Source organism: Chelon labrosus (assembly GCF_963514085.1).
Source record: "Chelon labrosus genome assembly, chromosome: 15".
Classification (NCBI taxonomy): domain Eukaryota; kingdom Metazoa; phylum Chordata; class Actinopteri; order Mugiliformes; family Mugilidae; genus Chelon; species Chelon labrosus.
This window is the reverse complement of record NC_140348.1, coordinates 19873797-19898659: the sequence shown is the minus strand read 5'-3', so window position 1 is coordinate 19898659 and position 24863 is coordinate 19873797. Positions and strand designations below refer to the sequence as shown.

Genomic DNA, 24863 nt, shown 5'->3' with positions numbered 1-24863 from the left:
GGGTCAGTGCTTAAGTAATTGCTAATGTGTGCGAATTACATTGCGAGGACTATTATCATTATGAATTTGTAATCGGCTTGATGTCAGCTGCCAATGATACATTGTGTCACGTAGTGACACCACAACTGGTCGGACCACAATCAAAGATAAGCTAAAGCTACAGGAAATGGTTTCTGCAAAGTGCAAATAAAATGTACTTAGCTTTTAAACATTCTCCAACCAAATGTTATCTAGCTAAATGACTTAAACAAACTTTGATCCGAGTAAGACCACATATTACTCAACGTAACGGTAATACATTAAATCTAAAAATACAGTTTCCGTATGTAAAAACAAACGTATGATTAGCAAACCAGGCATTAAACGAAAAAAGTAGCTATGTGTTATATACCGATCAGGCATAACATTATGATCACCTGCCTAATATTGTGTAGGTCTCCCTTGTGGCTCCAAAACAGCTGTTACTCATCAGAGAATGGACTCGGCCCTTCAGAGGGTGTCCTGTGGTGTCTGGCAACATAATGTTGTTAGTGGGGGGCCTTTGGGTCCTATGGTTTGAGGGAAGGGGCCTCTGTGGATCATCCCACAGATACTTGATCAGTTTGGGATCTAGTGAATTTGGAGGCAAGGTCAATACCTTGTGCTGTGTTTCATGTCTTTTTGAGTTGTCCCTAAACCGCTTTTGTGTGTGTGTCTGTGTCAGGCTGCATCCTGCCGGGGATGACTGCTGTCATCAAGTCTGGTCTACGTGTGTGGTACATGTCTAAGTAACATCCACACGAATGCCAGGCCCAAAAGTTTCCCAGCAGAACATTGTATTGTCACAAGATGGCCGATGTTATTTACTTCTCCCTTCAGTGGTTTTAATGTTGTGGCTGACTGTTGTATTCCTGTGTAGTTTATAGGATGCATTAATTGGACTTTAGCTGCATTTTATAAGGTTATATGTATGCAAAACCGTCTAGTGATGAAGAGGAAAAAATAAAATAAAAATATACTATTTTTTCTATAAAAACAAAACAAACTAATTCAAACTTAATTATGAAATAAATACTATTTTTTCCCAAGGTGCATAATGTTGTGTAATATGAGAACGTGAGTGCTTTCCCACCGTGGTCGAAACTTTTATTTTGACATAAAGGAGAAGCGGATCGTTTGCACAAACATCGAAACACGTGAAGTTCAAGCATTTCAAAAGAGGCTGAACCGAAACAACAGAAGGAGGAAGTCACCTTTGGAAGTTCAGTGAAGCACGCCGGCTGTATACCTGCCACTAAAACATAGGGGACCGTCGCTCCTGTACCTGCAGCAACATGGCCAGAGCTGCTGAGGGCGAGTTGAAACCACAGCTGAACCAGAATGGACTGAAAAACGGAGACATCGTGAAAAACGGCTTTCACAGCAGGAAAGAGGTACGTCTGTCAACTGCCGGTACAATTTATTTGTTCGACATATTATGTGGTTGAGTCTGTTTTCAAGGTGCGGCCGGCCGGGTGTTTTATAAGTTGGGGAAATGTTTTTTTTTTTTTTCAAACTGGAGCTCTCTACCTGACAAGACCTGCGTGACGTCAGCAAACTTTGCATATAAACCGCAAAAAATAAAAACACGAAATCACAACTACGGGAACTGCACACACAGAAAGACAAAAATACAAGATAATTGTGGCATAAAGCTTTTTTTTTTTTTTTTTAAAAAATCTGCAGCATGTGACACATGTTCGTTGGTGGTCAGACTACTTTAATACAAATAAATAATAACAAAAGTAAAACAATATCGCGCATTTTTTATTTTTTTTTTGTTTTGTTTTTTTAACGAAGGATTGTATAGTTCCTCAGAACAATGTAAACCGACAGTAAGAAACGACCCCACCCTGAAATGCTTCATTTCATGCTCAGCAGGATTTCTCTGCCTTTAGGCTGTGGGTAGGTCAGAAACCTGCACCTGTGTTTCCGTTTAAAAAAAAAAAAAAAAAAATGCAGGTTCAGTAGTAGCCTGCACAATTTGGACTGGAGAGTTATAATGGATGTAGGTGATTTATTTTTGTGCAATAATACAAATTTGCTGTAACACAAATCCTTTTAACTGCCTCACTTCCTCCTTTAACTTTCTATGTTTACGTTCCTGTTAATACTAAACCTAATGAATGAATTACTTAAGCCGAATATTTAGCAACTTTTGGCAATTACGCGGATGTAATCTTGTAATATTTGCACCCCAATCATAAAATGTCATATTAAATGTCCTCCATCTCAAACGGTGCTATAATAGTACAACTGTTTATGCATTAATTGTTTGTTTGCACGGCTAACGCTAAACGTTAGCATCATAGCATCTTTTTTTTTATGCTAGCTAGCATTCATTTTCAAGACCTTTGTTGCTGAGTTCATTAGCACTTACGTCTGATGAAATGTGTTTCCAGAGTCCTTAAGAGACTTTTCTGTGCAAATTTTTAAAAAGAATATAGAGTCTGCAACTCAGAAAGTCATAATTTGCATTAGTTTATCCGAGCCGCAGCAGCTACACAAGAACAAACATGGAACCCGGAAGTGACATACGTTCCATCAACGTTTATCATTAACGTTCTTAATTCCTTTAAATGATGTTATTATTTTTTTTGATTTACATAGTCTATGATTCCAATGCAAAATCTCAAATTTTATAAGTTATTATATAAAAATGTTCACAGTATTAAGAGTTTATCATCAAAAATGCTAAGAAAAGGGGTTTGAGTCTTGTTAGTATGCACATCTATGCAGCAAGACACTCCAATATTCAAAACCATTTGGTGGAATTGTTTCTATTTCGTCTCGTTCTTGACTGATTTTGTTCACAGGGCAATTTGTAATCTCCTGTGCAAATGTCGTCCCTTCAACGCTTGCCTTATATTAACAGCAGCAATGAATGTCAGCTATTTGTAATTCGGCCTTTCTCAATAAAAAGTGTTTCGCAGTCGGTATCTTTGCAATTCAGGGCCATTATGGGCGAGCTAGAGCACCACCAACCCGAAAGGTCCCTTCATCGCATACAGAAACACTAGTTGTGATTAATAATGTGAACAAAATGTCCCTTTTGTATGGTATTATATCTGCATTATTGTGGACCGTCATTGAGTCTTGCCTCCGTCGGCGCTGTATACTATGTGTCAGGAGCTGGGATAATTGGAGTGTCAGCCACAACCCTTCATTTAAAATCAAGCCATTTTTGTTCAAACAATTGTGTTCAGTTGTCTTGTCTGCAATGTAAAACAGCTCATGTGGGACTCTTGTTGTATAGAAAAATGGCCCCGGGACTGCTGACGCCTCCAGGCAGCACAGGCATGAGTCCTTTGAACAGGCGCCCATGTATGTGGCTGTGATGACATACCTGGGCTTTGGCATTGTCACCCTGTTTGGCTACCTCAGAGACTTCCTCAGAGCTGTGGGCTTAGAGAAGTGCCACGTTGCCCAGGAGAGAGAGGAACAGAAGGTAGGCAAAAGAAGGCAATCAGCACAAACACACGCTATAGTCTTACACACATTCTGCACAAACCCGCATGCACCCAGACAGTTGGAACAGAGGAGCATGCATGTGGTGTCAATACGTTTTGTTTTCCTCTAATTATTTCAAGTTTTTTCCTCGAGCGCTCCCTCTGCTTTCCTCCTTCATGTTCCTCTGCACTATAACGTTGCCATGGGTGAGACAAGACACCACGGAGAATATCTGTTGAAGATCTAATTAAATCTCAGAGGATTCAAGCTCTTTCTTTGTTACTGCGCTTCAGATTTTAGACACGGCTCGAGCGCTGCCACGTGAGAGCCATTATGTTACCATAGGTTTGGTTTTGTTAACCCAAAAATTGCACTTAAGATACATTCGCTTCAGTCAGATTTGTTCAATTAAAATGCAAAGAAAACTAAACAAAGGAACGCTGTAACCATGTTTTGTTATTATTTTTCTGCGGTTGTATATTTGAAGGCAGGAACTGTTAAGTAAAGTCTAGAAGGAATTAATGCCGATGGCAGTTTGGCAACAGTCTTTTAGTACGAAGTAAAGGGAATAAGAGCATTACAGTATGAGTGCTCCGTCATGATGGTTTTCTCCAGAGAGGCGTTAATGGAGGCCAGCTCTTTAAATAGCCTCGGTAAATGCTTTAGTGTGAAGATTGTCTTGAAATACTGTTAGAACTTAAAAGTCTAGATCCAATTCTGTTGCAGTTACAAACGAAACAAAAAAAACAACAACCTTTCATTATAACAAATGTGTCCTGGACCTTGCCTCATGTGGAGTTATTAAAAATGTTTCTCCTCGCCCTCAGGACTTTGTACCGCTTTATCAGGATTTTGAGAACTTTTACACTCGAAACCTGTACATGAGGGTACGGGACAACTGGAACCGTCCCATATGCAGCCTGCCGGGACCCGTCTTTGACCTGATGGAGAGGGTGTCCGATGACTACAACTGGACATTCAGGTACTGGAATCCAGTCATCTGTGATAAACATAGTGTAGGCTAGTAATCACATACATGATAATGCCATAACAACAGAACCTTCAAAGTATATGATATATTAAATGGTAAGTGAACATTGTCAGCAGTACCTGCTACTGGGTGTTGGGGTATTTGCTGGAAGAGGTCCGACCAATCCTGGCACCGGATCCCTCAGGATACCTCCAAAGGTCTTGTAGAGTCCATACCTCAGTGGGTTGGAGCCTTTTTTTGGCCGCTTGCAAAGGACCAACAGCATGTTGGGCTTTATGTCTTGGCTCATCCGTGTATAATTTAAAAACACACAAAGCTTTTTTCCAGCTTAGAACACGGCAGCAACTGTTTTTGAACAAAGAAAATCTTCTGGGGCCTCGAGCAAGACAACGAAGATTTATCTGTCTAAATCAATCTCTTCCTCTCGAATGCAATGGCGAAGACGGAAACATATTTGTTATCAGCAAAGATATGTCATTCCTGAGTCCCCGGACCACAGTTGGTATTCCTCTGTGCTGCACAGCAGGGTCAGGGAATATATTATGAAAAAGACTATGAACGGAGCCGCGGGGGAAGGGAAATGACATTATGAATCGGTAAAGAGGTGAGCGTGGATTACATGTTTAAAGAGGCTTAATGCCACGGGAAAAAGTGGAAGCGGGGAGTCGACTTGTCTTTCATGGTTTTGGAGCAGTATGCAGGTTCACATGGGCTGTGAGAAGTGGGTCAGTGGATGAAGAATGTTCTTCTTAAATACTTTTAAACTCTGATGAAGTGTGGCAGCAATGTTCACACTTGACTTGCAGTGTGAACTTGAGTGTTGTTTGCCAGAACAACAATTATCACAATCAGACTTTACGTCTTTCCCCAGAGTGAGTCATCTCTTAATTATGGCGAAAGATGACTTCTAATTCAAGATGCTAAATGTGCCAGACCTAACAAATGCTTCTTCTGCATGCAGTCACTGCTGTTTACCTTAAATAAACATTGTCATAATTGCATTTCTCACGAACAGAACTCTACTGAGAAAGTAATATGTTTCTGATTAGCAATTAGCACATTTAATTGAATGTTGATTACTTTTTATTCCATGTAATTAAATCTCTCAGTGTGTTAGGGGAGAAAACAGAAAACCTAATTGATTCCTTAATGTAAATATGCTTGCAGGTTTACTGGGGGGACAATACCCAACGTCATCAACATGGGCTCCTACAACTACCTTGGTTTTGCTGAGAACAATGCCGATTTCCTGAAAACTGTGGCTGATAAAATGAACCAGTTCGGTGCGGGGGTTTGCAGCACAAGGCAGGAAATAGGTGAGTTTGTGGTCAACGCTCAGTTTTACACTTAAAAGCAGCTGCACGCTTCCCTCTCGAGCTGGCTTCCACACGGACGTTTTATTTTATCTTGAGCAAAAGATGTCCACTTCATAATTCAAGTTTTAAGAGCCGTACAGTAGTGTAAAGTGATGGCACTTAATGGGCAGAGTGTCAAACTGGAAATAAAACTCCATCCCCCTCATCACATATGCCGTCATTTATTATATTTCTTGCAAATGATATTGCCTGCATGTTTAATTATCTCTCAGTGGCTGCAGTGTTGTATGAATAATTCAGCTTTTGTTTAATAATGTACCATTTGGGCATAAGTTGAGATGATTACATATTGGTCTGCACTGAGGAGCAGGGGAAGCTGTATCGTAGTGGGACGTGACACTATGAAACACCACGGACATTATGCAGGATGCAAAACCATGCTGTATGCGGTGGAACGTGTTAGAACAGCGAGGATCAGGAAGCAGAATCCGTGGCTTCAGATGAATGTTGAATGACGTTTTATTCTTTGAACATTTGTCCGCCCTTGTGGTGGTGGTGCGTAAGCGGCTTTGTGAGCCTGAATCTCCAGTTGTGGTACAGGAGGGAAATCTAATGACGGGCCATCAGCCGCGTGTTCGTTTGCAGAAAAGCCAAGCCAAACGGTGTGGAGCTTTTTCAACACGTATTAAGAGTTTACTTGAGAAGAATATTTTTCACTTTGTCAACAATGTTTACTTCATGACAGTTTGACGCCAGTGTGCGCTGTATATCTGCTGAGCGCAGGCTAGCAGAAAGGGAGCTGACACACCGGCTCAGCTTTGCCTGATATCAGCAGTTCGACAAGAACAGAGAAACCCGGAGGAATTAAAGGGCATGTGATTATTAGTTGTATGAATGTTTCTGAGAGTGAAAGTATGACTTCCACAGTCTACCACACCCACACACTTTCACACACACACACACACACACACACACACTCTCACACACAAACAAACCTCCACATCATCCATTATTCACTTATGTGATTTATTTATGTGTTCATTTCTTTCTCGGAATGGGACTGTTTTTTCAGCCAGTTCACAGAGAGGGTTAAGGAACAACAATTCCTCCCATGAGACTCTACGAAACATAAATTATTAAGGTTCCTGGTGTCTCTGTAGTCGTAGAGATGCCATAATCACCACAGCAATCTGTAGTGGTGATACACGGGAAATCTTCAAAGTCAAATTTGCCTGGGTGTGTTTTTATCTAATGTGACGGAAATAAATAGATTAAAAATCACAAAACCACACACATCAGATATTTAATCTCATTTCTCCTTCTACATTCAAGATGTTTATTGTCGTGTGCACAGTAAAAACAGCACTTTTGGTTTTTACAGATTAAAATTAGATTTTACAGGTTCAAACCTGACCAAAAGTTTTAAACTAAACTACCTACAAAGCAAATTGAGGTGTTTTTTTTGTTGTTGTTGTCAAATGGACATGCACTGTAATAGTAGATACAAAGTGCACTAGCAGCACACCCTGTGAATAAACGCACAAGTCAAACATTCACGGATTTGAATGAATGGATAGCTCATTGTTCCCGATATTGTCTGCAATCATTAACATATAGTGAATCAGATAATGGTGACGTATTACCAAGAAATATTTGGCGTAGCTACCCAGCACAGAGCAGTGTAAATGCTGCATTGCACATACTAATATACTAATGTAACATAAAGGCTGTGTGGCATCTTTACATGTTGACACTAAATACATGGCGGTGCATTTGTTTATTGAGAGTCCAGTCGAGCTTGGCGGGAGAAATCATTAACTCTTCTCCTCTGTTTGCTGTGAAAAAAAAATAAAAAATTCCCCAGTCACATGTTTTACACTTAAAGAGTCATATTTAACTTGCAGATCTGCACACACAATCTTTATTGACTGTCCATGAGCTTGATTGTGGCAGCAGGAATGCGACTTGCTAACTTAATGAGATGTGGGTGTTAGGGGCGGCGTCGTGGGTTTATTTCTCTCAACTCAAGCACGCAAAGTGAGATCAAACATAACCACTCACTCTTACCGGAAGAGTGTTCAGACCTGTAGCAGCTTTCTGACGTTAACATATCAATAAGGAGGCCTGTAAAGACACGGCTAAGTAGAATGTTCTATAAAAAGAGGAAAAGCCAATGCAGTCGGATTTAAAAAAATAAAAAGCACAGGCCGCAGCTGCACAGGGGCTGTGAGCCTGAGTGGTCGAGGAAATGTATGAATCGATTTGACTGATGGAAAGCGCCGAATGGGAATCAACATAAAGATAGAGCTGCTTCGCTGTGCTATGGTTTTATAGACATCACTCAATACCTATTTTCCAGTCCTTCCTGAGACATGCAGTCTGTTTGAACTTTTAATGCCTGCTCTCTGTGGTTACTGATTGTTATTGATCATGACTACAGTGCATAGTATCCCATGTATATGCAATTAATTCACCATTTCTTTCAGAGATACAGATATAGAGTGTGTTTAAATCTCTTAGGTGTTATAATTCTACCTTACATACAGAACATAGCATTGCTAAGAGCAAGGAGAAATAAAATACAGTGTGTATATACATCATACAGTAGCTACATCTCTCATTGTAGCTCACAATTATAACAGTAATTCTTCTATTTATCAGATGACCACAAGCGCAGATACCTGAAACTCCTGTATCAGGTTACAGATCACAATCTGATCAATTTTCTAAATGAACTCTGGTCCCCACCTGTCACACTAGGTTATAGCCACCACCCCCTTAGTCCCAAAAATGCGCAGCAGAACCATTTTAGCACTTGCAGGACCTGCTCTGAAATTACCTGGGATGGAAAAAACAAAAAGCTGAACTAAATTACACATTTGCCACAGCTTGAATCTTTCTAAATTTCTCGAGATCCCTGGAGAGCGAGAGGCGCCGGTTTTCGCTGCTGGGCCTCTTGCTTCTTATCGCATTCATCTCTGTCAAAAAACTTGTGATTGCACGACCAAGAGGAGCAAAATCTAGGGACTAAAGGACTACCAAATAAACCAAGGTACATTAGTCTTGTAGAGGTGGGTAATCTTTTGTGTGATTTTTGTCTCGTAGGTAACCTGAAAATCCATGAAGAGCTGGAACAGCTTGTCGCCAGTTTCCTCGGAGTGGAGTCCTCTATGACTTTTGGGATGGGTTTCGCCACCAACTCAATGAACATTCCAGCACTTGTGGGCAAGGTAATTTTACACCCTGAATGCCACACACTGTACATACAGCAGGAACTCCTGCTGTGAATGGATATAATTTTCACAGCACAGAAGATATTAATTAGCCTAGCCTTTGTTCCTTTCTTGCGTATGGCTTAAATTAATGTAGAACTGTCAACTAAACTCAGCTGTGAACAACTCCCGACTCACCGCTGTTAATTAAAATCATAATTAAACATTACAGTGGCCAGAAGGAAGAGGCTCTGGGCATACGTGGCTGCTTTCAGACACACAGACAAGGAAGGGCGGGCTTTGTTAAAAGCGCTACTCGAGGGTGCGATTACCCATACTCTGGGCTCCCGGTGCAGCAGCCTGGCTCACGCAGAGGGGCCATGGGTTACCAGGGGCAACACACAGCATGAATATCTGTGATTGGAGTGGACAGGAGGAAGAGGATGTTGACTGTTTAAGTGATGGGAACGGGGTCGTTTATGCAGCTCAAGAGGTGCAGCAGCTCCTGAGGCTGCAGCCCCCACACTAACCCTGCAGAGGCTGGAGGTCAAACCTCACCGCCAGCTCCGTTCTACAGGGACAGGCCGAGCCAGATCGGGCCATGCTGCGCGGGCAGAGCAACATGAGAGTGACAGCTGCTGGTAGACCAGGGACCGGGCCAGCTGGACCCCAGGCCAGACCGAGCATATCTGTCACTGAGACGGTGTCAACATACCCTCTACAAGACTTCATTCAGACTAATGCAGTCAAATGCTTAGAGCTTCAGTGTTATATATGCTAATGTACCGAAGAGAATTTCCTGGAACAGCTGAATTAATTTGCATGCTGATTTTTTTTTTTTTTATAAAGCACTATACACTCCATTATGAAAACTGTATGTGGGTCAAAACTTCATCAGACATTGGAGAATTCAAATAAATACATGTACACGTAACAGGACGTACAACAACAACACATACAGAGGAACCTAGACACATAGACATAGGTGATTAGGACTGGGTTATGGATGGGGGTGGGGTAAAAGGAATGAGCTGACATGTAATTTGCCAGGTGGGGTTTTTTTTTAGTTATACAGCACATTCTGCAAGGATGCAATGGAAAACAACCATATCTTTTGGAATATGTAAGAAACAGACCTCCCGAAAAAGAAATGCAGTAATTTTTTATGTTTTATAAGCCAGTTAATTAGGGGACAGTCTAATTAGTCTAACAACTTCACACAATTTTACCATGTCTGTGCAAATTGTAGGATAATCATTTTGCTCTGAAATCATCCATTTGATGTATTTAACAGTATTTTAAGACGGTTTTTGATTTCAAGAGTGTAGTAGCATTCAGCTGTTACTCAGGCACTGAATGGCACTTTGTCGTCTCATTAACGCCTCTCCTGTTTTTTTGCTGATTTCCAGGGTTGTTTGATACTAAGCGACGAGCTCAATCACACATCTCTCATCTTGGGCGCCAGACTGTCAGGAGCGACCATCCGGGTGTTCAAACACAACAGTGAGTCCGGTGACTTTCTCTCATTTGAAACACACGAGTCTCTTCTGCGGAACAGAAACACATATTTAAGTTATGACCACTGAGGGCCGCGCTGCTTTGATTTACCAACATCTACGGTGCTTTAGATTCATCGTCTGCGTATTGCGCCTCCCAGAGCAGCAAACACTTCAGTCTCTCTCTTTTTTTTTTTTCTTTTGCCGTGAGATTGTGTCGATGAAGTTGCAGTTTCTGTTTGCTGCCAGTACTGCTCCTCACACTGTCTAGTTTTTATTTTTTTTTTTCACCCCGAACGGTTGCTTTTGCGAGAAGCTTTTTGTGCAGTACAAGATTCGCCTTAGGAAAGACCTACTTAACATTCAGTGTTTAGAGCTGCGAATGTAAAAGCTTTAATGAAACGGGTTCGGTTTGCAGTCACGACTGTGTTTTGTCCTTCAGCGACAGAACAGCAAAACAGAAGTTTTTCAATAAGAAAAGCTCATCTTGCTCCAACTACTTTACTGTCATATTACATATTGTAATAAACGGAGGTAAGGGGGAATTATTAATCGCGGATGATAGAACATCCTTTGTGCTCGCCTCAGAAACATCCCCGTTCTTTCAGGAGACAGCACAAATGAGCCGGTCCTCTGGCAGTAAATGGGTCCTGACAGGTACAAGCAGAGTCAGTTATGGGTCCTCCAAGCAAATCCCACAGGCCTGTCTAAAGGCAAAGAGCCCTCAGGCACTTGAGCTGCTGACCCTTCTCTGCCTCTGAACGTCCTGCACTAGACACTCTTTTATTAGCTGAATATTTACTTAAAGGGTTTTACCAATCAAACTCACTGACTATAGTTTCTGAGATCACTTTTCTTTTCTTTATGTCATCTGGAATGTTTACCTTTCACATTGATGGAATTTCATGCCACAGAGCAGTTGAACCGGTTTGTGCAGTCGAGCATTGTCACACAGATTGAAGACTAGCACTGTTTCAAATAATTAACTACGTTTATGTGTTGCGTATTAAGCTAGTAGCACGCACGGACTCAGAGGGTCACGGCAAAGAGATAAGATAGCGTGGTAACATTTATGCATATTCACGACAGTGTGCACGTGTCTCGTGTAGAAGCGAAGATAACCATCCTACTCGTGACAGCCAAACAGTGACCCATATCGGGCTGCAGCTTATCTCAAATCAGTGTTTAACTGTGAAATGATCTTTTCCTCGTTTGTGGCTGTGCACACACACACACACACACACACACACTCGTCAAGCCACAGTGGATTTGTCTTTCCCTGTCTGCTTTATTCTTCTCCACTCGAGACATTAGACGTATTCTGTTCTGTTAAGCTTCCGGGTGGAGAGCATCTGTTGCCTCTTAAGTAAACCAGTTTTTGTGTCGGGGCGGCGTTATCAATCACCTGTGACAGATTATCAGCTATGACAGGTTTCCCTGCCGCTCAGCGGGAAATGTTGGATTGCAGTCATACTTTGAGTAATTTCACTTATTAACTACACCTATTCAACACTGCCATCTGCTGGTGGGCAGCAGAGGATCGACAGTAACGCCACCATTACTTATAATATCGGTGGGGGATTATTTTTGCTGAAGCCAAAGTGTCAGGTCTTATTCCAAGAGGACTGCACTGAAAAGGTCTTTGGCCCAGCCCACGTTGTATCAATTTGCCTTCTGATCCAGACATTGCAGGTGTTCATAAGCATCAGGCTGCAACCTTATCACCGGTGCGCCGTTTGTTGAAGGTGTTTCTGGCAAATAAAGAAGTGCTTTGTGTATTCTGTAAGCCGCCTTGCCGTGTGAAAACAATAACATTCGAATGTTTGCCCTCGGAGCTGTGGTTTGATTATTGCTGAGCTGTGCTGTGCTGTGTTTTCATTCATATGACCATACAGGTTTAAACTGATATCATGTTGCTGACCACTCTTTTGCATCTCCCCCCCCCCCCCCCTTTGTTTGTTTGTCAGACATGCACAGTCTGGAGAAGATGCTAAAAGAGGCAGTTTGCTCGGGGCAGCCTCGGACACACAGGCCCTGGAAAAAGATCCTCATCATGGTGGAGGGCATCTACAGGTCAGGCGTTACACAGCCCACACATTAGCACCGTCGCTCCTACAGACGCATATCTCGAGTCAGTTGAAATCGGGCATCAATCTTTTTTTAAATATGGGCGTCCTGGTGGTCTGTAGCAGGCTGCTGCACAGGAAAACTCAGGTACAAGCCTTTATTTGTAACCTGAGGTGAGCCTGTGCTTAGCAGTCCCTGTAATGGCCTCTTTTGCAACTGCTTTCCCTTTCTACCCTAGAATAATAGATTGTGTGTATGTACGTATGCATGTGTGTGTGTGTGTGTGTGTGTGTGTGTGTGTGTGTGTGTGTGTGTGTGTGTGTGTGTGTGTGTGTGCGCGTATGCTTGGGTACCATTTGATTACTGGAGAGAGGAGAAAGGTATTATGTGTCTCTCCCGGCAGCGAGCTATCCCGAGCCTTAGTGACCCTCTCCATCTGCTCATTAGCTCCAAATCAAGGCCAAATGGAGCCACGGAGATTGACTTGGCTACACCCCCAGCTCCAACTGTTTATCACAGCCATTTTCTTTCCTCCTTTCTTCTTCTTATTCTTCCGTCTTTTGGCCCTCTATCGCACGTATATCTCAGTCTTTCTAAACTAAAATGTGACACTTTGAAATGAATTGATTTATTTTAAACAAAAAAAAAGAAAAAGAAGAAAGCACAGCCGCATCTGTTGATATTAATATAATGATTAGTTCCATGTCAATCCCGGCACTTTGAGAGACAACTTAATTGCACACATTTTCAGACTGCATTCATCAGGCAGATATATCTAAAGTCAAACGGGGAGACGTGAGAGCGAAATGCCGCCTTTCACTACATCGCTGAAATAACTAATCTTCCATGTCTCACCTCCCTGCAACATCAAAAGGCTTGGATGTAGAGTAAGCACACTTTAGCCATATCCCAGGCTTGCCTTTGATGTCCACATCGGTCCTGGTGAAACCCTGTCTTATGTCATTTGGGCTGCAGACGTTCTCAGCAAGTCTAGCAGTTCTGGGATTGCTCAATTCCCCAGCCACATAATCACTCATGCTGTCTATTTGTAGCCGTAAAAGGTTTGCATCAGAGGGGAGGGAGGTGGGAGTGAAGTGAAAGAGGGCCAGCAGAAAGGCTCTTGGAAGACATGTCAAATTATGCATTTGCAGATGTAAAGATGTTCTGCCTAGAGTGGACGAAGCCGGGCGTCAGATTCTTTTCCAAATCGAATCACTTTTAAGAGTTTGACGAAACGTGTGTCCATGTCAACACCTCCATAACTCCTCTGTGATTCTCTGTCATTAGCATGGAGGGCTCAGTGGTGCGACTACCTGAGATCATCGCTCTGAAAAAGAAGTACAAGGCGTATCTGTACCTGGATGAGGCCCACAGTATTGGAGCAGTGGGAGCAACGGGGAGGGGCGTGACCGAGCTGTTTAACGTGAAACCAACCGACGTGGACGTGATGATGGGGACCTTCACGAAAAGCTTTGGTGCTTCTGGAGGCTACCTTGCGGGAAAAAAGGTTCCTGTGGCTTTTAATTTCATTGCTTTGCATTGATTTTATTACTGGTAGTCAGTATATATACATCGATCAGCCACAACATTAAAACCACTGACAGGGGAAGTAAATAACATGTGACAATACAGTGTTCTGCTGGGAAACCTTTGGACCTGACATTTGTGTGGCTGTTACTTAGACATGTACCACCCACCTAGAGCAGACCAGACACCCCCACCCCATAGCAATGACACTCCTTGATGGCAGCAGCAAGATGCAGCCTGACACAGACACACACACAAAAACAGTTTAGGAGCAACTCAAAAAAAACATGAAGAACATCATAAGGTGTTGACCTGGCCTCCAAATTCATTAGATCCCAAACTAATCAAGTATCTGTAGGATGATCCTCTCTCCTCAACCCATAGGACCCAAAGGCCTCCGGTAACAACATTCCTACCTACACAATATTAGGCAGGTGGTCATAATGTTATGCCTGATCGGTGTATATTCATGTTATATTTCTTTCTTCCAGAATGCTAAAAATCCTATTTTTTTCCCAATTGAGGTAGGCCTACAAAGGTCACCTCACATTTTCTGGTTTTGTTAGTATACAGCACAGGGTGAGTGCAGGCAGAGAACCAGTTGGAGCTTATTTGTATAGCCACAAAGTTACTGGAAAGTGCTTTGCATAAAACAAGCTATAAAAGAAAAACACAAATCAGATAAGGATCTTCCCGGAATGGAGGACGCCTCCGACTTTCAATCTCCCTGACCAAATAGCATCATTTTAAAGCTAGATAGTACGCTGCTGGGCCCTAACCTGACATGCGCTTCCACAGAAACGTTGCTGCACAGACCCCAACGACTGCAATCGGTCTGAAATGTCCCGTTTCTCGGTGGCTGGACAAGAACTGACAATTGTCAATCCGTTAGCCCCGCGCACACAATTTATTAAACTCCACTGTTGGAAGCAGACAGAGGAACTGCTCAAACAGTGTTGACAACAGCAGCGCACAAGGATGAATGCTACCAAATTTGTCCGGTGTGGAGAAGGAAGAAGGAGTGAGATGGAAAAAAAACACTTTAATTATTCTGTATTACTTTTCAAAACCAAAGCAGCAGCGGGTTTCCCTGCTTCTCTTGAAAAGAACTATTCTCCATCGTCACTGGTTTCGTTTCCCCTTCGTATCACTAGTTCACAGCTATAAAAGAGTCAGCTTGTAAACTCTGCAGTAGACCTGGTGATTCTCCAGTCAGGCAGAAGCTAGTCTGGTTGCTATGCAAAAATAATCCTCCACGCACCCAAACAGGGTCAGGATAAATTTCAAGAAATAAGTAGGTAAGACAGGTTGGACTAAAATAACTCAAATAACCTTAGGGAAGTTGTCTTAACAGAAAAACAAATAACTGTGCTGACTTTTTAAGACTTTCCTGATGCAGTTTAAATAACTCGATGCAACATTAACCCCTCTGGCTCCAAAGCACCTTAAAACAAATCACACAAAGGAGTATTTTCTGTACATTTTTAGCCAGGTCTGTTTTTAAACATGTATGGAAGTCAGTCACACTCCATCATCGCAACCCCACCCCTGTCGTAGCTCTCACATGTCCAACAAATGTTCCCCAGGGCTGTGACTCGGGGCCTTTGTAATTTTTTTTTTTTTACTCCATTAAAAAGTACACTTTAGTACATAACCACACCGGTTTTGCAACAGTTGATTAGAAAGCAACAGAGGAAACGGCCATGTTGTTTGAATTAGGCATTCAGAGAAGTTACCCGTTCCTCCTTCGCCTTATGTTGTTCTCAGCCGCTCTCTGCCGTAATAAGAAGGTAAGGCTGGCAGAGGGCCAGCCCCTTCTTGTGGCAGGGATCGGAACTGCGTTCCAGATTTAACAGGATGACTTTTAACAAGCATGATAATGTTTGAAGTATGAGCACTGTGCCTGGTTTGACAGCTGGCGGTAGTAAACTCCTGAGGGGGAAAAGAGAGAGGGAACCTTTAGATTTGACGTATTTGTTGTTGTGGCGTAATCCCCCCAAATCCCGAATTTTAAGTGGATTCGGGTTGACCAACAAAAGACTGCGCAGATGTGTTCTGGAAAACAGTCATGTTATAGCTATTTTATGAGAGAACCAAAAATAAATACCCCAATAAATAAACTCCGAGCTCCTTCTAATTCACTTCAACCTTGCGTGTAGGACGATTTATCCAATAACCCTTTACTCCAAACCTGGATTGCGCTGAATTTGCATTATTAAATAGATCTGTTGAAAAACGTGCCAGTGTACGCTGTGTTTTGGCACCGCTCATACTCTGTGGCTTTGTGGACAGGAACTACCACATCAGTATTGCGGCCACCGTGCGGCTGAGGAAACACTCTAAGCTGTCAGTCCGCGCCCCGAGCGAGAGATGGATTTCGGACATGTTCTCTTAACTGGTTTATCTTGGTTGCGCCGAAATCCTGCGGGGCCACAAAGCTGTGAAAATCTCCCGCCTTAAATGAAAACAGATGTCAGGTTGTTTCAGGGTTCTTATCCCCAGTTTGGAGCATTTCCCCTCAAAATCCCTTCCCCTCGTGTGTTGGAGGAAGCCGCAGCCGCCCCCGCCGCCGCCGCTGCTGCCCAGTGGGGACAGATGGCGGTGAGTGGAAGCGGTGGCCAGACAGCATCTCCGGCTACGTGTCATCACCCCTGCACCCGCTCCGCAACCACGCAGCGGCAGCCACTCACAGCTCGCCGGGCCCCGCTCCCAACCTCAGGCCACTCACACATACACACATACATACATACGCTCCAGGGACCCATGACCAAATCATTTTTTTTTCTGAAATCCTGCTCCTCTCTTGTCAGCCACTAGCAGAATTAATCTCCTGCTGACATTTAGGAATAATGAGCATGACGGTCCTCATTCTGGCTCATTTTGGCGCAGGTTCTTCCTCAAATTAATACGCTGGTTTTCCCCCAGAGTGGAAAGCAGGAACGGATCCAGAGCTGTTTTACAGCCAGTGCCAGGATAGTCAGGGCGACAGAGAATTGGCTTGAGGTATTTTAATTGCTTCTCAGGTGTTGATGATGCGTGAGCTCTCTCTAGTGGTGCTGAAAGAAAACTGCAGGGTCACGCTTCTGTGAGAAAGTCTGAGATTGACAGCGAGCGGGCAATCACATTGACGCTGTGTCCAACATTACAGGAGCTGGTCGACTACATCCGCAGCCAGTCTCACAGCGCGGTGTACGCCTCATCCATGTCCCCTCCCGTCACGGAGCAGGTCATACGGGCCATGAAGTGCATCATGGGAAAAGACGGCACCACAGAGGGTAAGTGTGTGAGCTCACTCAGTCTTTTTATCTATAGGCTCAGTCAAACGTCCTATACCGGGGCAAATATTATTTCTGTCTTGTAAACATTTTTACACCTTTATATAATTTTTTATGGAAACAACAGCAAACCAAATCCAGAGGACACTGCTGCAATGTTAACATTTCGGAGTAAGACCTGCAGGGAAAGGCAAACAGCTGCTTGGTCTTGTGGAAATGTGGAAGCAATTACAGGGGTCTGCAGCGGTAAGGAGAGGGGAGACGTGCAGTCCCCGAGCACATGTGACCCTAACGTGGAGGAAATCATTTTCATGTGTGCGTTGTGAGGTACGCTGTTCCTCTGCAAAGTTACTGCTTTAATGGCATCAGACACAGGGGCAGGGAAGCAGTCGTTAGCAGGCCAGTCGCAATACCACCAGAGCAATTCTTCTTGAGCTGTTATTGTAGCGGTACTTCTGATAATAGAAGCATCTTGAGGTAGTAATGGTCAGTGAAGCACTTCTAGTTTTACATATCCATGTGTACAGGGGGGAAAGAGGCAGCTGTGTGAGCTCTAAATAAATGACATGTCTGTCGTGGAGTGCTGTGATGGGTTAATCATCACAAGGACTAAAGCCTGGTGTGTTAAAGTCGAGGTATATGCCGAGGTTTCATGCAGAGATGAGTAGCTTTTTCATCTGGCTCTGACCCAGACATGCTTTGCGTCTGACGTAGCCCGGTGAAATAGTTGTTGTGGAAAAAATCAGTCTTGACCTGTCTTATAGAGGGGAGGGAACACAGCAAACAGTGCAGCCTTTCAAAACATCAGCTCCAGCTCCGTCCATCAAAACACTATGAAATCTCACCGGCGCAAGAAACCTAACAAACTCTTCGGAGCATCTGCCTTATAATCTCCTCTCGGCCTTCCTCCCTCTTCCTCGTCTTTCCCTTTGATGTTGAATTTCGCACGGCTCCGACAGACAGCAACATCCACACGTTCTCCTCGCCCACTCGGACAGTTTTCTGTGTCTGGCAGCAGGTTTTTGACCTCCGCGCCCTCTATCTTAGCAGAGAGGAACGATTTACAAAATGGGGCCTGCGCTTTTTTTGGCAGATGCCCGAATGTTGTGTTTTTTTGGAGGGTTTTTTCTCCCTCTCCTTCTGCTGAGATAAGGGGATTTAAAGTGCTCTCTTACATCCCTTTGAAAGAACTGCCAATCTGTTCCCAGGTAATCAGACGGGAACAGAGCTGTGTTCCAAGGGTGGGCCATGCCAAACTCTGCTGCAGAGCAAGCCGGCTCCCCAGTGATTCACAATGTTAGAGAACAGGGGGGTCAGTAGAGCCGCTTTCTAATATATTTTTCCGAAATACATGTGGTACTTAAGCATTATTTGTATTCAGTCATGGCTACGCTCCAGTGCCTGCCCACAGTCACTAATTTTGTGCGAAATCCATCAGATCCAATTTGCAAGAGCGTTTTCTGGAAACGAGCAAGCGCGTATATATACCATGCCGTCAGGCGGACAAAACTGAACCATCTGCTGCTGGAGCCGACTTGTAATCACGAGCAACCTCATAGCGGAGGCTGAAATGGCCCAGACGGAGGTCCAGGATGAGACGGCTCGGCAACAGACTCGCGCTACATTAGCCGCTAACCGACAGGTGACGTCCCTCCCGGTGGGGGACGGGTGGAAATGTGTGGAGAAATGCTTTGCTCATGTACATCTGTGGTGGTGTCCTTGTTTTAATTGCAGGCATTAGACGCATCCGCCAACTGGCAGAGAACACCAGATACTTCAGGGCCAGGCTGAAGGAGATGGGCTTCATCATCTACGGCAATGATGACTCACCTGTGGTTCCGGTCCTGCTCTATATGCCAGGCAAAGTGGTGTAAGTGCACTCAAACACTCCAAAACACTTTTAGAGTAAGATGATCAATACGTTCTCTGTGCTCATTCCGCTTAGACTTATTTTAAACCAGAAAATATTAACTTCCCTCGTCCCTTCCTCGGCATGTATCACCTCTAAGTGATTTGGATGGCGGCCATATTACTTTGTCCAAAGTTTCCATGAATCAGTAGTGTAGACTGACGCGGCCTGTAACCACTTAAGAGGCAACATCAGGTAATGATTAGGTACAACCGTGGATGGTTTGAGTCATTCAGGTGTATAATCAATTGGGTATAAAGTGTCTTTCAATGGCAGTCGCCATTAATATCCACGGAAATTACATGTTATCATGGGCATCACCAGTATTAGGGACAACCGATTTGTCTAAATGTCTTTTTTTTTTGGTCAAAGTTCATCAGATATTTCTTTCTGTAGATACTAAACAGTCCAGATCTGTGAGACTCTCTGTGTGAGATTCATTAAACCGTGTTTCCCATCACATTTGCGATGTTTCACATTTCTCGAAACGTCCCACTTTGCCACAGAACGAGCCGTTCCCTCCGTAGCCTCATTAAAAGTGAAAGTCATCAGAGATAAGTTGCTGCCGGGCCGTCAGAGCTGTCAGCCGCTAGGAGCTCCTCCTGATTTACGGCCCTTTTGCGGAAATTATCACAAGTCGTTCTAACCACGCGTCCCCGACTGCATCGTTAAGGATTCGGAGGGGCGGGAAGGAGCGCGGCATTCCGCACGATTTTTAATTTCACGAGGCAAAAGGAGCAAATGCTTCGTCTTTCTGATGCGGCTCATGTTGGACGTCTCAAAAAACGTGAGATACGTTCTTGTAAACGTCTTCAGGTAGCTATTGGTGTCTGTTTACCGTGCAGATGCACCACGTTGTCACAAAGCTTTATCACTTTGAAGACATTGACAGGAGAAATAGCGCTGCAACGAGGATATCTGATGCTCATGATTTTAATTTAGGGATAACAAGGGATGTAATCTAACAACGTCACGGACCACTGCAGCCAGAGAAAGTCTTACTCAAAAACAACCAAAAGAAGCAGAGATTTAGTTTTAATGTCCGTATTTGTGTATTAAAATACACTCACTACTCGCCCGTTCTTTAGCTACACCACTAAAAAACAAATGCATACTGTCCTGCACTAAATCTGTTATCATGATCTCTGTATGTGAAAGCAGCGTAAGTGTAGTGTAGTGCAACTGTAGGATCATTTTAGATTCAATTCAACTCAAAAGTTCTGTTAAAAAATAAAATCAAATCTGTTTTTTAGCCAAAATAATAGAAACCGCACGATGCAGTTCAATAGTAACCCAAATTAAACCTCAGTTAAATCAACAGCCTTCTCTGTTATTTGAAACACATGCTGAAAACCATAACCTTCACGAAGCTCAGATTTAGTGCAGGCAGGACTTTTACATTAGAAGCCATTTGTTTTCACTCGTGCACCTAATGAACTGACTACTGAGTGTATAATGTATAGACGTATGAATTGATAGTTGTTTCTTTTGTTGCTGATCAGGGCTTTTGCTCGAGAAATGCTGGCGAGAAAAATTGGCGTGGTGGTAGTGGGCTTTCCAGCCACACCAATCACAGAGGCCCGAGCTCGCTTTTGTGTCTCTGCGTCTCACACCAGAGACATGCTGAACCAGGTACGCACTCAAGACAGTATCGTTTGTTTTGTTTTTTTTCTTTAATGAAACGCGAAACGATCTAAGACTCTCTGCTGTCCTTTAGGTGCTGCACAATCTGAACGAGGTGGGAGACCTTCTCTGCCTGAAGTTCTCACGGCGGAAATATTCCTCTCGGCCTGACCTCGGCGATGAGACAGACTTTGAGCTGGACAGCTGATATGACCCTTGACACCTTAACTTCACAGTGTCAAAACTAAGTGTCCACGCCACGGCAGACTCGTAAACACACAACGCAGGGTAACACCCGTATCTCACGGCACAAGGGGAAGGAGGGGCCAAATGTTTGGCAGCTGCTTTTTACATGTTCGTATATGATTCAGCACAATACTAATGTGTGCTTCTTTAAAAGAGAAACTACATGGAAATATTTTGGAAATATTCTTTCTTAATACATTTATATATATACACTGTATATATAGAGTATGTACTGTATGAGGACCTACTGCACAAGCATTGCTGGAATGGTGTCAAACACAAATGTAAAATATCTTGAATGAAGTTATACACGGGAACAAATTATATATTATTAGTGCGGTCACATTTGGAGAAATCTTTAAAATTTTATTCTAATTGCTTATGTCTATATTTAGACGTTGAACCCTTTTTATGGAAGTGTTTTTTTCTTCTCATAAAGTAATATATCTTAACATCATTTGATAAAAATGCTGATGTTGAAACTGTTGAATTTCATATAAGAGCAGCCATTACTTTGTTATAAGTAATGGGAAAAAACCACACTGGCACCGTGGTTTCACATTCTCCAAAATGGTTTACTGCTAGGTTGCTAAGTTATTGAGACGTTTTGGTCGTATTCTTCTTGAAGAAAACACAAACATTGCACATTAACACCTCCCATTATCTTGGATTTATTATCTAAATTAATTGGAAATTAATTGTTTCTAAAATACTGAAGAGGACCAGGGCTGAGTTTAAAAAGTGTGAATTCTGATTTTCAGTTAGCCTGAAATTCTTAACTCTGACAGTTTTAATTCAGAATTTCTGACTTTAAACTAAAAAAAACTCTAAAGAAAAAAAAAGAAATCCCAATTCTCACATTAAATTCAGACTTCTGAGAAAATATTTGGAATAAATAAATAGTAATAAATTCAGAATCTGAAATCCATTCTGAAATCCGTTTCTGTTTTTCTCTCAGCAATCAGATTTTATGTTCTCAACATTACAGAATTCTTAATTATCAATAGAAAGTTAAAAGTTTAAATTACAAATTGTGAAAAAAATATATGTCGAATTCTGTTTTTCAGTAAACCCAGAAATATAAAGAAAAATAGAAGAAAAATAAACTCAAATCTGAATTCTTCATCTGGAGTCAGAATCCTGATTTTTTTGAATCAGAAATCTGACTTTGTTTTTCTCGGCATAACAGAATTCTAGAATTCTGAGGAGAAAAAAAAAAAAACAAAAAAAATCTGAATTCTAGGGAGAAACAAAAAATATAATTCTAACCTTAATTAAATCCGGAATTCTAAACTCAAAGTTCTGTATTGTGAGAAATTCTTACTTTATACGCAGATCACGGAGGAAATACGTTAGAATACCGGTTGTTAGTAAATTTAGAATACTAATGCAAATTTCTTTTTTTCAAAAATGAGAATTCAGTTTAGAATTCAGACTTTTTTCCTCAAAATTCTAGAATTCTAGAATTCTAAAATTCTGAGAAAAGACGTTCAACTTCAGACTAGACAGATTAAAGGTCCTAATGCTGACTGTAAACTCAAGAGTTCCAAGGAAAAGAAATGTATAATTCAGAGACATAATTCCGAAAAGAAATACTAATGCAAATTTTTTTTTTTTTTCAAAAATGAGAATTCAGTTTAGAATTCAGACTTTTTTCCTCAAAATTCTAGAATTCTAAAATTCTGAGAAAAGACGTTCAACTTCAGACTAGACAGATAAAAGGTCCTAATGCTGACTGTAAACTCAAGAGTTCCAAGGAAAAGAAATGTATAATTCGGAGACACAATTCCGACTCCCCCCCCCCCCCAGACATGTCCTAATCCATGTCTTTTTTATTTTCCCAGTGGCCCTAATCCTCTTCCCTACTGTGTGTGTTTAAGTGTTTCATTTCCTGACACATGATTATTTGCACAACTCATGGCTGAACAGATCAAGCAAAAGATACCGGGACTTTTGTGATTCACGGTGAACTGTTTTTATAAAAACGTCCTCAGCGTAGCGCCACTTTCATCTCAACAATAGATCATGCAGCAATTACTCCTCTGACATGCAGTTAAATCTCAACAACCCGCATGCGGAATAGAAAAGGTGTTATGGCTTGTTTTGTGGCGAGACTGCTCATATTCACCCGGTCTTAACAGCTTAATTGTTGATGTTTTAAAGACCTGCTGTGCTCTTTCACACACAAACTGCGTAACAGTTGTGAAGGTAAGCATGCCGAGTATGCAGCACCTGAGCCAACAGAAACCTTACCTAGCAATTAGCGCTGAACTCAAAATTCTCGTGGTATGGGGTAATCATTTGATTAACACAGGAAGGATTATAGAAGGATGATAAATGTGTTTTCACAATGTGCCAGATCGGGTCTAGTCGGCACTTGTTTTTCCTCAAGACGTTGCCATGTTTGTGTTTTCCTCCCCATAAACAACATTCGACAAGATGGAATCAGAACACTGTTCGTGGGAAAGCACGGTGCAGTAGATGAACGCAGATATAGTTTTAAAAAAAATGTCAAGAAAAAGAATTAAGTCATTTTCCCCCCTAAAGGAGAAAACTCTCAGTCTGCTCTCTATACTGGATCACTTTGTTCTGTAAGTGAATATTTCACATCTGGCTCCTATAGCCAGAAACAATAGAAAACAGTTTTCTTTAATCCTCAGATCTGTGATGTCATACCAAAGACGTGGAGGAGGTTTTGCAGGGGAGGTGGGGGGGCTGTGGGGGTGGGAAGGTGGCCTCAAATGCTGCATCGGGGTGCGCTAACGTCCTCCGGATGTCTGTTATTAATTTTTGTTTACTTTCACCTTTAGTCTGAATGTGAACGTTGTTAAATTCGTTACAGCAGGAGACAGATGTGTGCAGGGGTGGGGTGGGGGGGGGACTGGAAGGCTCGAATTCATTCTCAGACACTCAGAGCGGCGTGCGTCACAGGCACGGGGTGTTCAAATACTAAGCTCCGCTGTGATTATTCAGAGAGGCAAACTCTGACTTGCTGAGACTTAGCAGCAGCATTTTTTTGCACGGTTGCACGGCGGGGCAAAGCGTTCGGGCAACTTTCATATTTGACAATGAATTCTGAGGATGACATTAAGCTCGGGTTGTGGCTTTTTTTAAAAAAAAAAAATCAGTATTCAGGTTTTCATATGTATGTAAGTAAGAAACGGAAGCACAGTGACAGCTGGAGGACAAACTTATATGACTCAACTGACAGAAGCCATAAACTTGAAACAAATAAAGAGCTTTATCTAGTTCAGAGAGTAGAATTATATTTTTTTTGTAAAGCACCAAGTGGGCGCCAACAGCAGGATTTGGTTAAATGTACCCATACAGACCCTTTATGATATAACAATCGTGCACATATTCAGTCTTTATAGAAATAATCTCTTCTGTAAAGGACTGTTAAAACTATATTTACTGTTTCTCTAATGTGTATTTTCTGATGAATTATTAAAGCTACAGTTGTCATATTGGTGTTGTCTGTGTCGTTATTACTCCAGAGGTGTCACTTTCAAACAAGCACGGTTTGGTAACACACACACACACAAACACTGACTGTAAGGGCAAGGTGGGAAGCACGAGTCTTGCCAAGCTTCCTTCCAGTCACTTGTAACCGCCTTCAGCTTAAGCAGAAGTGGCAAATGGTCGGTACTGGCATTCAAAACATCTGTGCAGCCAGGCTACTGGTGGCAAGGCCCCAGAGACCTGCCTGCCTGCCTGCCTGCCTGCCTGCCTG

General features: G+C 42.5%; 1 protein-coding gene across 1 annotated transcript; it reads left to right on the top strand.

Moving 5' to 3' along the window:
• The first annotated feature begins 1186 nt into the window (after positions 1-1186).
• Positions 1187-23817, top strand: sptlc3 (serine palmitoyltransferase, long chain base subunit 3). The gene is made up of 12 exons (XM_084562441.1): positions 1187-1412; positions 3275-3466; positions 4296-4450; positions 5627-5775; positions 8881-9005; positions 10397-10490; positions 12451-12556; positions 13838-14057; positions 17226-17352; positions 19087-19222; positions 20764-20893; positions 20979-23817. The coding sequence occupies exons 1-12, from the start codon at positions 1314-1316 to the stop codon at positions 21090-21092; spliced, it is 1647 nt and encodes a 548-aa protein (XP_084418567.1). The 5' UTR covers positions 1187-1313; the 3' UTR covers positions 21093-23817.
• Positions 23818-24863: the final 1046 nt, after the last annotated feature.